Source organism: Ceratotherium simum, chromosome 18 (genome assembly GCF_057802395.1).
Source record: "Ceratotherium simum simum isolate JZ-2026a chromosome 18, ASM5780239v1, whole genome shotgun sequence".
Lineage (NCBI taxonomy): Eukaryota > Metazoa > Chordata > Mammalia > Perissodactyla > Rhinocerotidae > Ceratotherium > Ceratotherium simum.
In genome coordinates this window covers 56,593,987-56,611,002 of record NC_141917.1, presented here as the reverse complement: position 1 = coordinate 56,611,002, position 17,016 = coordinate 56,593,987, and the positions used below count along the sequence as shown (strand labels likewise).

General features: G+C 54.6%; 1 protein-coding gene across 2 annotated transcripts in view; it reads right to left on the bottom strand.

Moving 5' to 3' along the window:
* The window catches only part of ELL (elongation factor for RNA polymerase II), a 72,949-nt gene that overhangs the window by 23,654 nt on the left and 32,279 nt on the right, over positions 1–17,016 (bottom strand). For both annotated transcript variants that reach the window (XM_004422950.3, XM_087443497.1), the window contains exon 2: positions 4,477–4,524. In XM_004422950.3, coding sequence (XP_004423007.1) covers positions 4,477–4,524 — 48 coding nt within the window. The remainder of the gene's footprint in view (positions 1–4,476; positions 4,525–17,016) is intronic.

The window sequence follows — 17,016 nt, the reverse complement described above, 5'->3', positions numbered from 1 at the left end:
GCTTCTGATGGAACCCGAACTCTGTCATGGGCGGCTCTTCCTCTGTCCCATCCTTGATCCTCTCCCTCACCTGATCCTGGCTCTGCCAGAGACCCAGCCTCCCCTGGCCGCATCTTTCCCTATCAGCTCAGGGCGCAGTGCGGCCTTGAGGGCACCAGTCCCCATTGGGCCGTCAGCCCTGAGAGGAGGGGAGGCAGATCTGGCCTGAGTCCCAAGGCACTCATGGACCCTGGGCACCACCCACCTGAGCCTGTGTAGCCCTGTCTGAGGCAGACTCGACCCACCTGGGCGGGCAGGGAGGGTGGGTCCACCCCAGCTCCAGCCACAAAACCAAACTCTGAAACTGTGTGGCCAGAGCCATGACAGGCCCTCGCACACGCTGGGGGCCCTCGCTCCCCCGCTTCAAGACAAGGGGGACAACTGCCCGAGGACACAGAGGTGCAGGAAGCCCTTGGGCAGGCGTGCTGGGGCCCATCCGTGACAGCTCCAGGATGTGCCCTGCGGCCCAGCAGAGAGCTGGTGGTGAGACCAGGGCAGAGCACACAGAGGCACAGTGGGCCTGACACAGCGAGGCTGACTCAGCCATGCTGCCAGGACAGTGACGGCCCTACCTCAGCCTGTCCGGGCAGCAGCAACCATGCTTGTGGCCAGGGTCCTTTAGGACAGCCAAGGGACAGGGGAAGGAGACACTTGAGGGAGGGGGCAAGGGGAGAGGTTTGCTCGGAGCCTGGCACAGTAGGTTCTCGCAGTCCCAGTGTCTCTCCAGCTTCACGGCACCTCCACTGCCCATGGAATCCCCTGGTTAATGGGCTGGTTTACTGCTGGTTAGCGATGCTGGTTAATGGTTAACCAGTCTCTGGGAAGCAAGAGTGAAACCAGCCAGCTGGGTATGAATGGCCCAGGAATTCACGGCTTTCTCTGCTCCAGCGGAGAGTTTGGCACGTGTTTTGGGATGTGGCCACTCGGCTGGCACATGTGACTTCCGGACCCAGTCTCAACTGCCCCATAGGGGCCGCCACAGGGCCCTCAGCTGGCCCGAGTGCAGCAGGTTTGGGTGCATCTGATGTCAGCCCTGACACCAGCTTAAGGGGCAGGGGAGTTGCTACAAACCTAAGCCTGCAACTGTGTGCAGAGACCGGCCTAGAGAGGTAAATAGGCTCGTCCCATCCATCCCAGATGGTCCCAAGCGCCTCTGAGGCCTGACACCTGCGAGGGGGCGCTGGTTCCACTGTGGGCAGGTCAGGTCCCTGCCAGAGGCCTTTCACCTCCTCCCTCTGAAATCTGTCCCAAGTGGGGCCCACTGCCCTCCCCTAGATCTGCGGGTCCTCGTGTGTGTGCGGTGCAGGTGGGAGCGCTGATGAGACACACCAAGCTCCCAGAGGGGGTTGGGGCAAGCCCTGGATATTCCATCAGGTAAAAAGATGAAGCAGGCACACACAGGAACCCAAGTACTGACTGACCAGACTCTGGCCAGAGGGGTTTTCAGGGCATGTTGTCCTCATTATTTTCACTTCCCAGGGAACCCTCAGAATGAAATATATTCTGGGTAGAGAGTTACTGCTGCGCGGCTGAATGTGACTTCCAAGAGCAATGCAGCCTCTTCCGCCCGGTGGGAAGCTTCACTTCCTCAACCCCAAACCCAGGGCGCTTTCTAAGCACCTACTTCCCTTCCGAGAGCCACACTCGCTCTCCTCTCCATGGACACTCTGAAGAGCCAGTGCCCAGCCCCCGCCACCCGCCTGCGCACGGCCTCCCGAGGTCTCCGGCTGCTCAACCTTGGCACACGGATGGCTCCGGACTCCGCAATCCCCATTTTAGATGGTTTCCAAATTTTCCCTGTTACAAACGACACAGCAACAAGCACCCTTGTGGCTCTATCTTGCGCACACCCCTAACTGCTCCTGCAGACTCGGTTCCTAAACACACAGACATTGGTCACAAGGTTTTGACCAGTGCTGCCAAACCTCGTTCTAGAAACTGTACTTCGGGCTCACACTGCAGCACAGGGTAACGCCAAGATCCTGAACAGACCTAGATGCCAATCCTACTTCTCTTTCATTTTCAATCAACTAAAGAGTTTCGGGGTGGGGCTGGCCAGATGGGGGTTTCTTTTCCCCTCTGGAGGCTGACGCTTCATCCACTGTCAGGGGTTAACAACTTAGAAATGACTCCCCGACAGCAGAGGTGCCCAGGCCAGCCAGCTCAGTGTGCGTGAGACAACCGAGAACACAACCAGAAACATGTACACAGCAAAAGAAACAAAGGTGAGCATTTGCTCTGGCACACAGTGCTCTAGAGGCTGAACACACTACAGGTGGGGCCAGGTTCTCTGGAGAACCTGGCAAATGCTGTAGAGTCGCTCCAAGGACCCAGGTAACACCAGGGCCTGGCACACACCACCAAGGCTCGGCTCTCATGGGGCTCCCGGCATAGGCCGACTCCCCACCCAGGAGGTGCCTGACACCGTGATCCTACGCCAGCTGTACTACACTCACATCTGAGGGGGATGCGCACCAGGAGCTAAGAGTGCGTTCACGACCCCCGAAGGGGACAAGTCCCCATTTCGTGGGCGAAGAGGCTGAGAGAGAGAGAGAGAGAACTGTCCGAGGTCCCCAAGCAAAGGAGCCTACAGATGGGGTCTCAATCTTTAGTCCGTCAGCTTCATGGGCCTCTGGAGTGCAGGTCCCTGTCATCTTACATGGGGCCCTGAACATGGAATCAGCCTGTGCCCCTAATGAGCCTGTTTCACCCCACCCCACTGGCTTCCTGCTCCATCTCCAACCTTCCAAGTGGAGTGCACAGAGCAGAGCCCCGCCACGAGGCCAGGCTGTGTGCAGGCAGCGGAGCGACCGGAAGTGGGAGGGAGAGCTGAAGCACGCTGCCTCCTCCCCGCCGCCAGTCTGACTGACCATGCAGATGTGGCCTGGCCAGGAAAGTGTCTGCTGCATGCCCAGCACCAGGCCAGGCCCTTCACATCTGGCAGGGAGGAGGGGACGCATCCCATCAATGCCCAGAAGGAGGAGGACAAGGTCCAGAGATCACAGGGGCAGACCTAGCACACCCAACCCTACACAGCAAGCCGGGGAAGAACAGCGCCCCCCTTACCACACAGCCCCCTCCAGCCCTCATACAGGCTCACATAGGGAATAGCCTCCTGGTGAAGAACTGTGACCTGGCTCACCTGGAGCTGCAGCACAGGGCCTCCGTCCCGTAGGTACCTTCTAGAAACTCTGCTACACACGAGAAAGCCCAGGAGGAAGGAAAAGCAGGCAAAGTGTGATTCTAAAACTAAAGTGGAGGGACCCCTAACTCTTGCATGGACGTGGTTCTCGGGCTTTCCATAGGAATTCGGGCGACACAGGGAACAGCCCACAAGCTCATGGTGCTTCTGTGGCTTCTGTTAGTGACAGTGTGGTGTCTTGAAAGCGTTGCTCACTGCATAAGCAAACACTGATAATAGTGGCCCTTTCTGTGCAGTGACTTCCCGTCTTCCTGATGCTGAGGGCATGGCATGACTATGGGCACTAGAGGGCGCCATGAGGCCAGTCTGGCAGCAAGCCCAGGCCAGCCCCACCCCCAACACTGACCTCCAACCCCTGGAGAAATGTCCCAGGGAAGATAAAGGGGAGACGGCAAAAGGGTGAAAACAAGACCCCAATGGGGCTGATGGAGGTGCAGATACCCCAGAGGAGACAACAGGGCCAGAGGGCCTAGGGCCTTTTGGGGGCATCTCACTGACTTTGACAGGCATTGGTGTGATGGTCGGTTTGGTGTCCCTCTGGCCAGGCCAAAGCCCCCGGTGACACCACGGACGCTTATCCGGGTATGCATTGCAGGTGTTCTGCAGACGTTGTGACATTCACAACCAGCTGATTTTAAGTGAAGAAAGAGACCCTCAATGGTCCAGGTGGGCCTCATCCAATCAGCTGAAGGCCGTAAGAGGGAAACTGAGGTCTCTCTGAGGAGGCAGAAGCTCGCCTGTGGACCGCGGTGCTGGCTCCTGCCTGCCCCACAGATTTCAGACTCACCAGCCCACAACCGCGTGAGCCAATGCCCTGCAACACATCTCCTGGTATGTCTGTATCTGCACACACAGACACAAGTACCTCTTAGAGGCTGTCTCTCCGGAGCACCCTGGCTAGGGTGAAACCCACAGAACCCCCCTTCTGTAAGGAGCCAGCCAGCCGTCAGGTAAAAACTGACGTAGACACGTGGTGACTCTGCAGGACTCTGAGGGGCCACTGGACAAGAGAGCTGCCTTCAGCCCACAGATGGCCTGTTGGTGTGGCCCCAGCCATGGGACCAGCCTGGGGGCATCCAGAAGTAGACCTCAGCTTGGCACAGGACCTGGCCTGTCACAGAGGTGGATGGGGCCAAACACTGTCCCCAGACTGCTGCTGTGCCGAGCAAGCCATGAAGGCCAGAGAGTGCACTGGTTCCACAATTCCAAATATGATTGAGGCAAAAAAGACTCACCCCTTGACTTCCCTGAAATCGAATTGACGGTCTCAGCGAAATAGAATCCTAGAAAAAAGCAAAATGGGAAAATGTCAATAAAGATATCTAGAAATCCAAAGACTCACTTCTTTCATAAAGACAGTGTTCTCAGGAGGGGCGAGAGAAAACACACACAAGTCTGAAAATTACAGGAAAGATCAGCTGGAACAGAGCTTTGAAGGATCAACAGGAGTTCCTTGGACGGCACAAGGCTGGGGCCACCTGAGAGCCAAGAGAGGAGACACAGGCAATGGACAGCCCTCACTGTTCTCCCAAAGCCAACATCAGCCCAGGCGGTCCTACCTCAGACACCCCCTCAGAAACAGGATGGATGAACACCGCCAGCCAGGAAACCCCACCACCACCTCAACACACTGGCAGGACAGAGCCCAGCGCCTGCCCAGCTCCCACGTCGCAGCTTCAGAGCAGTTTGTCACTGTGCTTGGGGCGGAGGAATTTCCAAATGTCACAAGAAAAAATATACTAAAAAACTCAAAATACTTCAAGCTTCAGCTATTCAGAGATCCGCCTTCTGGCGGAATTTTAAAAAGAACGTGGATCCAGGGCCAGACCCGTGGCTTAGCAGTTAAGTGCACGCGCTCCGCTACTGGCGGCCCGGGTTCGGACCCCGGGCGTGCACCGACGCACCGCTTCTCCGGCCATGCTGAGGCCGCGTCCCACATACAGCAACTAGAAGGATGTGCAACTACGACATACAACTATCTACTGGGGCTTTGGGGAAAAAAAAGGAGGAGGATTGGCAATAGATGTCAGCTGAGAGCCGGTCTTCCTGAGCCAAAAGAGGAGGATTAGCACGGATGTTAGGGACAGACTCAAGAGAAATGAAAATATACATCTATGCAAGAACTCATACACAAATGTGCACAGCAGAGTTACTCTTAGTATCCAAAAAGAAGCAACAACCCAAATGTCCATCAACTGGTGGACAGAGAAACAACAAAATACTACCAGAAATAAAAAGGAAAAAACTCCTGGGGCCGGCCCCGTGGTGTAGCAGTTAAGTGCGTGCACTCCGCTGCTGGCGGCCTGGGTTCGGATCCCGGGTACGCACCAATGCACCGCTTGTCAAGCTATGCTGTGGTGGCATCCCATATAAAGTGGAGGAAGATAGGCACAGATGTTAGCCCAGGGCCAGTCTTCCTCAGCAAAAAGAGGAGGATTGGCATGGATGTTAGCTCAGGGCTGATCTTCCTCACAAAAAATAAAAGGAACAAACTCCTGATGGACACAACATGGATGAACCTTGAAGTCGCTGGCTAAGTGAGAGGAGTCCAACATGTGACACCACACGTTGTGTGTTTCCACTTATACAAGTTCCCAGAAAAAGCAAAACTAAAGAGCCAGAAAGCAGACCAGTGTGTGCCTGGGGCTGGGGTGGGAGCAGGGAGTGACTGTAGACAGCTCAAGAGAACTTCTTGGGTGGAGTGCGAACACTCCTGACTGTACCCCTAAAATGCTAAGCGCTACAGGCTATAAACCCACAACGCTGAGGCCTGCCCGCAGACTCACAGAGGACCTTTTCTGAAGACTTGGCTTTGAGCAATATTGCCTGAACACACAGAGGATCCCTGACCAAGCAGGGGAGAAGTTCCTGTCTGTCAACCATGCGAGAGTGACATAAGTGGGTTGAACGGAAATAGCAGCAGGCACAAGGGCAGCACAGCAAAGGCTAAGCGCCCCTGCCTGGTGTCATTTACAAGCTCTCTACTGACATCACTCGATCATTCACACAAGGAAGGCGGGGTGCTTCCGGCGGAGGGAAGAGTAGGTTCAAAGTGCAGAGGAGAGAGTGTGGGGGCTTGGCTCTTGTGCCCCCAGGTCTCTTGGCCCAGACCTCCACACAGGGGTCAGCCCGGGCTAACTCTAGCACCGTGTGTGTCTCCTGTCCACACATGGCAAGGCCTGTGTCCTCCAGGGTCTTGGGGGACAGGGGTCATGATGATGGTGAGGACGTGAGAGCAGATTTACATAATGAGGGAGAGGAACCAGAGAGGGTGCACCTCCCCAGAAGAAATTCCACATCAGGGCAGCCCCGTGGTGCCTGACTGATGACGACCTGTGTGTTAGCATCCCAGACGCTAGTGTGCTAGGCCGCCCTCCCCTGGACCACACGCTCCCTATGGGCCACCTGGTGAAGCACTTAATTGGCTGGGTAGCCACAAAGGAAGTTATTTGAAAGACTCTTTTCTTGCAACATCACTCACCCCCCAAGGGCACTGAAAACAAGACTTTACGCACTGGACAAGTCGGCCAAAGGCTAAAAGCCCAGATTTTTCTACACAATGCCGGGAGAGCTGGCCTCCAGTGCATGTCCCCACGCAGCCTGGCTGTTATCATAGAACCAGGCTTCCGGCCACCTGGGTTCTCAAGGTGTCTCTTCTCTCCAGCAGGAGGACCACGTCCTTCTTGTCAACAACAGAGCAATTCACTTGTACACATGTGGGTGACTACCCACAGGCCACCCGTCTACAGCCATTAACAAAAACAGGCACCAAGACAAGAACTGTCTAAGTTCCGCCAGCCTCTGTGCAGGTGGGGGGACAGGGGCCCCGCCTGGCAAGACGTTAGGACAGAGCGAGGAGCCGCCCTCAGAGCCCTGACGCCCACTCAATGACTGAGGTGTATTCTAATGGCACTCGGCCCACGCTGCCCAACAGCTGATGACCAGCTGCAGTCATAAAGCACGTCTGCTGGCACCGGAGAGCCCACCCTCAGTGGTCTGGGCTAACATCTGCTGCCTGAGCCGGCTGTGGCTCCCACCCATCCATTCCTCCACGCCGGGGCCAACAGCCTTGACCCTTTGTACAGACTCTTCCACGTGGGGCACCTGCGGGCAAGCTGCCCGCTGGCCACTGTGCTCCCCATCAGGTTTCCAGGAGGAAACAAAGGCTCCAGCCGGGCTGCCTCTCAGGAGTCTCTTGATTTTTGGGGTGTCCTGTGCACTGTCACGTGACCATCTTACCTGTCACAAACTCCCAGCTCGGAGGCGGAGCAGCATTTTAATAAAATATGATAAAATTAAAATCATTACAAGAAGGTTTAAGAAAGCAAATTTTCAGGCTGGCCCGGTGGTATAGTGGTTAAGGTCGCACGTTTCACTTTGGTGGCCCTGGGTTCGTGGGTTCAGATCCCAGGCACGGACTTCCACACCACTCATCAAGCCACACTGTAGCAGCGTCCCACATACAAAATAGAGGACGACTGGTACAGATGTTAGCTCAGGGCCAGTCTTACTCCAAAAAAAAAAAAAAAAAACTGAATTTTCCAAAGAGTTCTAAAATGTACTAAAACGGCTTTTGTGTCTCCAACATCCACCAAAGTGGCCGTCAGCACGTGTTGTTTGGTTGTGGGGTGCTACTTGGAATGGGGATTTGAGTTTAGAGCAAAGTGAAGGTTTTATTCGCCTAAACAAAAGCTCACAGGTATTTACTGTGCAGCAGATACACCTTATTTCAAAGACTCAAAGCACATCCAGCCCTGTCACCTCTAAGAATCTACTGGAATGAAGCCTGCCACGTGGTAACTCACCGGCTCTCGCCCTTATTCTCAGTCAGGTTCAGAGGAGGGGCAGGCCAAGGGGAACCCCAAATGCCGTGGGCCACTCTGGAAACCTCACCTGCTGGGTTGGTCATATTGATGGACGTGGCTCTCAGTACCTGGAGACATGGCCCCCAGCCTCCTCCCTCCACTGTCGAACAAGTTGGGGGGGGAGGCAGGACCATCTGGGCTTTTTTCTCCTCCAACTGGCAAGCTGCAGTGGGCGCCAATGGGGACTCTCACTTGGAGGTCGCTGGGTGTCCACTGGGTGCATTCGAGACTTAAACTCCAGCACAGGCCTGCACCTGACCCCAAGGAGTGGTCTAGGGGGCTGGTGGTACCAGAAGCAGCCACGAACCTGCTCATACCAGCAGCGCCACACGCCATGTAGCACAGGGAGGCCCACTGGTCTGATGCTGGCTGTACCTGAAGGCTCCAGGGAAACAGGGGCAGGGCAGCCTCGAGGCCCCAGGCCAACAACTTCCAAACTCCTGTAGGCAGTGCACATCGAAAGAAGAAGATCCAGGACCCCTGAGAACAGCATGCACACACTTCCCCTGACTTAGCAGCCTCCACGGCTGGGGAAGACTTGGGACCCAGCAGCACCCCAACAGGGGTACCATGGACCAGGGGTACCATGTGGCACCTGAAACACGTGCTGTGGGCCACGAACTGAGAGTGTGTTTTAGGCTTATTATGGCTAAACTCCACCACAAACCTCGAGTCCCAGAGGGGGTCAAATGACTCACCCAAACTCATGGGGAGCCAGGATTCAACCCCGCATGTCCACCTCCAAGGCCCACATTCTCCCTGCTAGGTGGTACGCACGTTTGCAGCCTCCTTTTTTCCGAGCCCGTTGGGGGCTTGCAGGCTGACACCAGGAGGACGCAGCCCGGGTGTGCTGCAGCCACCTCTGACATTCTGTCCAGGGATTCTGGTGTTCGGGTCGGTGATTCACGCCCTCTACTCCACTCAGAGGGGGCTGGCCTTTCCCCCGTCAGGAGGCCACAGTGGGCCACCTGAGTCCAGGAAAAATTTGCCATATGGATGGAAGGACAAATGGACAGATATAGGCCATGTCATTGAATCCTCTTGGCCCCTTCACAAGCAGGCACCTACATCAGGGCTGGATGGACCATCTGGCAACAACTAAGGCACCAGACAAAACGCCCAACAAGGCTTTTCTGAGAGTGGATGCGGGCAGCACCGGCAGGAGATCCTGGAGCGAAGGGGACGGCCAAGGGAGGCCCTGACCGCCCAACTTGCTCCCTGGAGGAAACTTCCAGCCCATAGACCAGACCTGGGGGAGGCCGAGGGGGCTGGGACATCCGGACAGAGGCCCACAGAGGAAGGGGCAGTGCAGAGGGTCTACTCCTGGAGCCTGCCCAGGGCCCAAGCTGCTGCTCAGGAAGGGGGTCACTGAGGCTGGGGAAACCCCCTGAGGCGGGGCCCCAAGCAGGGGGACATGAGCTGGGAGATACCGGATGTACATGGCCAGCCCAGGGACGTCCTCGCTGCAACCCACTCTGCAGTCGGAGTTAAACTAGCCCTCAAGTAAAGGCTTCTCTCGACGCCCTTTACTAAAGAATCTCAAAGACAAGTTTCCGCAGGATCAGCTGATCCCCCACTAAGCACACGGCCTGCCAGCAGCAGAACCGACACGCTTCAGACAGACAAGGGAACCCAGCACACAGCCCTGTGAAATCCACAACACTCAGGACCCAAAATGCAACCCTTAGACGCTGGAGCTGCGGGATGACCGCTGACGCATGAGGAAAATCAGTCCATGGAAACAGACCCAGGAAGGCAAAGACGACAGAATTAGCAGACAAGAGCTTCACTGTTGGGCCGGCTCCATGGCTTAGCGGTTAAGTGCGAGCGCTCCGCTGCTGGCGGCCCGGGTTCGGATCCCGGGCGCGCACCAACACACCGCTTCTCTGGCCATGCTGAGGCCGCGTCCCACATGCAGCAACTAGAAGGCTGTGCAACTATGACATACAACTATCTACTGGGGCTTTGGGGGAAAAAAATAAATAAATAAAAATTTAAAAAAAAAAAAAAAAAAAAAAGAGCTTCACTGTAGAGCAGCTATTATCAATTAAAAAAAGCTTGGGGGGCTGGGGGCCGGCCCCGTGGCGCAGCAGTTAAGTGCGCGCGCTCCGCTACTGGCGGCCTAGGTTCAGATCCCAGGCGCGCACCAACGCACCGCTTGTCGGGCCATGCTGAGGCAGCATCCCACATACAGCAACCAGAAGGATGTGCAACTATGACATACAACTATCTACTGGGGCTTTGGGGAGAAAAAGGGAAAAAAAAAAAGGAGGATTGGCAATAGATGTTAGCTCAGGGCCGGTCTTCCTCAGCAAAAAGAGGAGGATTGGCATGGATGTTAGCTCAGGGCTGATCTTCCTCACCAAAAAAAAAAAAAAAAAAAAAAATGCTTGGGAGCTTAAAGGGAACCTTGAACTGGTGAGAAGAGGAATATGAGGTATCAGAAGAGAGCCACGTGGAACTCCTAGAAATGCACTGTCTGGAAAGCAAAACTCACTGGGAGGAATTAACATTAGACACTGTGAAAGAAAAGGTTAGTGAGCCTGACAACAAAGCAACAGAAACTTTCCAAAATAAATCACACAGAGGAAAAAAAGTCTACAGGAAAATGAACACAGCCTTGGTGAACTGTGGGACGGTGCCAAGAGGTCCAACATACATGTAACTAGAATCCCAGGGGTGTGGTATCCAAAGAAGTAATGGCCCCAAATCCCCAAACGTGACGAACACTATAAATCCACAGATCCAAGAAGCTCCAGCAGCAAAAAGAAGAACCATGTCGAGGCACACCACAAGCAAATCAGTGCGGCCACTGATTGACATGCCACAAACCAAGGAGCAGAGATAAGACTCCTGAGGCCAAATGTCAGAAATAAGCCCAGAGACCACGGAAGGACATCCTTAAAATATTGAAGGAAGAACACCGCCAAACTACAGTTCCATATCCAGTGAAGAAAAGGTGAAATAAACACCTCCTCGGCCTTCAGACAGACAAAGGCCAAGAGAATCTGTTCACAGCAAATCTGCACTGCAAAGAAGGTTCTGGAAGCTGTTCAGGAGGAGGGAGAGTGACATTAGATGGACACACGGATCTGCACAGAGGGTGAACAGCACCAGGCACGGTGAACATGTGTGTGAATATGTAGACTTTTTCCTTGTTGTTACATTTCTGTAAAAGACAATTGACAGTTTAAGGCATCTAAACAATAATGAAGTCCAGGATTTTAGACGCAGCACTAAATGGGTGGCGACGAGGCGTGAGGACTGGAAGGGGAGATGGAAGCAGACCATCCGGGGTCCTGACATCGTCCGACCTGAGGCACGAGGTTAATTGGAGGGTCACGCTCTCCTAGCGCCAAGCTGACCCTGACTGCCCTGCGCCAGAGCCCTGGGGGCGTGGAGCCGCTGGACTCACACATTTGCCTGCTGGACACGCTGAACCTGCACCCCTGGCCTGGTTAGACTGTTCGTCCATCCCTGCACTCAAGGGGCACTTCCCAGGCCCCAAGTGTCCCAGACTTGCCTCACAGAGCACAGCATGTAAAGCAGGACAGCCGGACACAGACAGAACACCACACGGCTGTGACTACACATGAAAGGCTCGGATCAGGGGCTCGGTGCACATGGCAAGGGAGCAGACCTGTGCCAGGCTGGGCGGGGGCTGAAGCGGAGACACTGAGCCAGGTGGCAGGGACAGCGACCCTTGGGTGAGAAGGCGTGGGGCGAACAGAGAGCACTGGTGGTGTGAGGGGTGCAGGGGTTCCCCCGGGGCTCATGGGCTCCCCAGACAGTGGGTGTGGCACCAACGGTGTCTTTTGAGCGAGCAGCCAGAGCCTGAATCAGAGGTGCCCTCACAGGAGGACCCACATCACCCTCCAGACCCACCCAGGCTGGCCTGGACCCTGACAGTCTGGACACCCTGGCCGTGCATGGGTTCACACAGCCCATCACTGCCTTCTGGCTGGATGCTCCCTGCAGGGGCCAACAGCTCTTGGGGTCAGGGATGCACTACTTGCTACCACCCTGTTACCTCGTCTACACAGCAGGACAGAAGGCAGTGTTCCAGGGCCAGGAAGGTCTGATGGACTAGCCCAGGCACTGCCCGTTTCCCTGATGCCTCAGCAGCTTTTGGGTCGGCCCCCAGACTGTGATTAGCAAATCACTGAGTGACATAACTTCCCAAAACACCCCCCAGGCACAACACTGCCCGTCTCCATGGTACATGTGTGGCCTGCACTTCAGGCTGGCAACATTACACACAATGCCCCTCATCTCTTCTGACCCGCTGAGGGATCATGTCACTCTCACTGCTGGCCCTGAGGTCACGCTCTCCCCTGGGCCGAGCTGCCCAGTGAAGCGCCTCCCAAGCAGCAGGCACCAAGCAGGCCCTCAAGAGGCCTGACCCCCACACCAGCCCTGTCAGGCACCCGAGTGGCAGAAGCCATCTCCCAGTAGTGGCCCACAGGGATGAAATTGGGAGCTCTTCAGGACAAGAGTCACTGCTGGTGCCAGGCTTTGGCTGAGCACCTGGGTGGTGAGTGGGGAGGCCTGGCAGGGTGGCAGTGAGGAGACCTCACCACTGCGGGACAGGGGCATCTGCACCCTGCAGTCACTTGGCGCCCAGACAACTCCCCATCCAGGAGGCGTACCGCGGATGAAGAAACGGGTGAAATAAAGATGGTGATTGTTGTGCAGGAGAAAACAGGGAGGGAGCAGGGCGGTGACGGTCAGGGAACGCTGGCCTGAGATCCCTCTCAGCGAAGCCTAAGCCAGGGCGGCAAGGAGGAACCTCGCAATGGCCAGAATCCCCCTACCTCTCCCCATGGAGATGAGCGCTTCTCTGGTGAAGCAACAGGAAGTAGCTTACAAAATCCACCTCCAGGTCTAGCGATCAGTTTACAGGAAGCAAGTGCAGTGGTTAAGGCATCAAGTTATACTAGCGGTTCTCAACTGGGTGATTCTGCCCCAGGGCAGACTGGTGATGCCTGGAGACAGTTTTGGTTGTAGGTGACTTGGTGCTCCTGGCATCCACTGGGTGGGGGGGCCAGGGACACGGCCCAACACGCCACAGTGCACAGGTTGGCCCCGACAGACGGGGATCCAGTCCCAGGCATCAGTGGTGCTGAGGCTGAGAAGTCCTGAGCTGACCTGTCACACGGAAAGCAATGGGCAGCGTGGAGCACAGGAAATCCCATGGGACAAGTGACCTGGTTCCTTCCACAGATGATGGCTTGAGGGGAAGAACGATGGAGTGCTATAAATTACCACGACTTGAGTTGCACGGGGCATGTGGCTCTGTGTGGACCTGACTCCACCCTGCTACCGTGAAGACCCTGTGGAGACAGCAGAGGGTGCCAGGGCCCAGGCTTAGGGTGCTCGGTTTCAAGGAGCTGCATAGAGGCTGTGCCTAAAAACAATTAGCCCGTCTCTGTTGACAGGCAACACTGTCATTGAAAAAGCCATGGGTGAAATGAAAAGATATCTGGGATTATTTTTAAAATGCTCCAGCAAAACCAAACAAAAAACAGGGGCCCAGCAGGGAAGAGGGGGTGGAGTGCCACAGGGAAGAGTTGAGACTTGAGACAGTCAGACGGGGACAGAGGGGGAGGCTGGCTGATGGCTCGGGGACGATCGTTATTCTTGTCTCTGTCCCGTTTACGAGTCAACATCCCCATGTGAAAGGTTTAAAATAAAAAGTGCACACATACAAGACTCCTGGCTCTTGGTGCACAGAACAGATGAGGGCTGAGGACAGTGAGGGAGGCGCTGGTGGAGATGGTGCATCATCTTGGGGAGAGGGATGGGGCCAGCGGAGGTAGAAGGATCAGCAAGGAGCAGCCTGATCTGGACACAGCCCCAGGACGCCTGTCACTGATCTTGTGTGGGAAGAATGCCCCTCCCGGTCCTGAAGTGCCCACTGGGTGTGGTATCAATTCCTCCTGGGCAGTGCACTCCCTGTGGTCTACACAGCCTGATACCCCCATAACACAAAGGTGCCTGTGGAAAATGATGGAAGGGAAGGTGTCTGTTCCTCCTTAAAGAGTCTGTCTATCTGACTCTGCAAAGCACAAAGGAAGCCCACGAGCAATTCTGCAGGGCTGAGATCAAACCTCTCCAGAGCAGCATGTGGCGGGGAAAGGGGGAGGTTAAGTCCCGAGAAAGGTCTGGCTGCTGACCTCCTGGCAACTGTCCCCCACTTTCCAGTAAAGTGCAGACTGGGAAACGCCTTTTAGGGATTCTCTCTGAGACTTCCTGGCTGGTTTCAAGCGGGATGCTGAGGCAGTGGAGAGTTTAGACAGTGTCTGTGACCATGAGGGGCTGTTTCTGTGAATCACATACATGGAGGAAGATCTGGGCCATGTCCCCAGAAGGTTGGTCCAGTGGGCATGGCTGGCTCAGGGCCAAGCTGGGAAACCCGGGCAGACACACTGACGTTCTACACTTACTTGACGAGGTCACAGCAGAGCAGGGGTGCGGGGGGCCAGCACACAGTGGGCAGCTCCTCCTCTTGGTCAGCAGGATGGCAACACATTTATCATTACGTGGACAGACAGGTAAAGGCAAGAGAAAGGATTCTAAGCAGCCACGAGCCAGGTGTAAATCAGGACCCACACAATGGTCAGCACAGCAAATGTTTCCATCTAAAGTCATGGAGGTACACAGAAAGCTTAGGGTAAAGTTTTTAAGAAATCTTGAGGACTAGAAAATAGATGCAAATCGCCTGAAACTGTGGCCGTGACACCTTTCCCTGCATTGTCCACTCTTCTTGGGTCAGCAAATAAACACAGGCAGTGTGCTGCAGAGGCCACCTTCCTTTCTGCTGGAATTCCCGTGTGCCCACCTGTACTCCAACCCTCCCCTCACATGCAGCCATCTCCCATCTGTTTTCTGTCCCTATGGCTGCACCTTTTCCAGAAGGTCATAAAAATGAAATCATACTATGTTAGTTTCCTGTGGCTATTGTAACAAATGACCACACACTTGGTGGCTTAAAACAACAGAAATTTATTCTCTCACAGTCCCAGAGACCAGAAGTCTGAAATCAGTACCCTTGGGCTGAAATCAAGGTGTGGCTGGCAGGGCCGTGTCCCTCTGGAGGCTCTAGGGAGGATCCTTCCTTGCCTCTTCCAGCTTCTGGGGACTCCAGGGCTCCCTTGGCTTGCGGACGCATCACTCCAATCTCTGCCTCTGTGGTCACATCACCTTCTCGTCTTCTGTCTGTGTCAAATCTCTCTCTGCCTCTCTCTTATAAGGTCACCTGTGACTACATTTAGGCCCCACCCGATCATCCAGGATAATCCCCCATCTCAAGATCCTTAACTTAATCCCATCGACAAAGTCCTGTTTTCCACATCAGGTCACATACACAGGTTTCAGGGGTTAACACCTGCACGTCTATTGGGGGCCGTATCAGCAAACCACACTTAGCACAATGCCTGTGCGAGTCATCCAGGTGGTTGTTACCGAAGGCCATTTCTTTTTACTGCTGAGTATCATCCCACTGTATTATACCACAGCTTGTCCACCCATCTGCCGACTGACAACACTGGGGTCATTTCCAGTTTGGGGGACTAATGAATAAACCTGCTATAAACATTCACATACAGGTTTTTGTGAAGATGTGAGCTTTCATTTCACTTGGTCAACACCCAGGAGCGCAACTGCAGCATCCTATGTTAAGTGTGTGTTTAACTTCGTGAGAAACTGCCAAGCTGTCCTCCGGAGTGGCAGCACCCTTCTGCATTCCCACAGCAAGGAAGGAGAGGCCCAGCTGTTTCCCATTCACGCCAGCATCTACTGCTGTCAGGTTTTTTATTTGAGCCATTCTCATAGGTGTGAGGTGGTGTCTCATTGTCGTTTCAATTTGCATTTCCCTAATGACTAATGATGTGGAGAATCTTTTCCAGGGACTAAAAAATTTGCATTTTTTTTTTTTTTTTGTGAGGAAGATCAGCCCTGAGCTAACATCCATGCTAATCCTCCTCTTTTCGCTGAGGAACACCGGCTCTGAGCTAACATCTATTGCCAATCCTCCTCCTTTTTTCCCCTCAAATCCCCAGTAGACAGTTGTATGTCATAGTTGCACATCCTTCTAGTTGCTGTATGTGGGACGCGGCCCCAGCATGGCCAGAGAAGCGGTGCATCGGTGCACGCCCCGGATCCGAACCCGGGCTGCCAGCAGCGGAGCGTGTGCACTCAACTGCTAAGCCACGGGGCCGGCCCCTAATTTGCCATTCTTGTATCTTCTTTGGTGAAGCTGTACAAATATCTAGCGCATTTTTAAAAACTGGGTCATTTTCTCATTATCGCATTCTGAGAGTTCTTCATATAATCTGGATACAAGAGCTTTATCAAATGAGTTTTGTAAAGATTCTCTCCCAGTTCATGGCTTGTCTTTTCATTCTCTTAGCAGCATCCTTCAAAAAAGCAGAAGTTCTTAATTCTGATGAAGTGGCATTTATTAATTTTTTCTTTTACAGGGCTTGGTGCCATGGCTATACCCTTTCTTTTTTTAAATAGTTGTACTTCATGAAAATTTTCTAAATTCTTAGCAATTTCCCTCTCCTCTCCCCAAGAAGAAGCTCCAGGGAACTGCTGAGTCCAGCACCCCCAACCCTCCCGCTGTCTCCATGGATGGGTCTCTCTCAGATTTCCATGTCTGCATGCGCCCTGGATCTGACCACCCAGATGGTGGAGGGTGTGCAGACATCGTTTGGTTTCAGCCTAACCAGGTGGGGCAGGTGGTGGCCTCCTCCCCCAACACCTGCACCTCACCCTGAGCTGCAGCCCATACACCGATGTGACACATAAGTTGGGCCTGGGCCACGTGGGCCTGAGACCACTCCACTGCCGGGTCCCCCCTGTGCCTCATGTGTCAGCTGACACTCACAACCACTCCAGGTGCCCAAA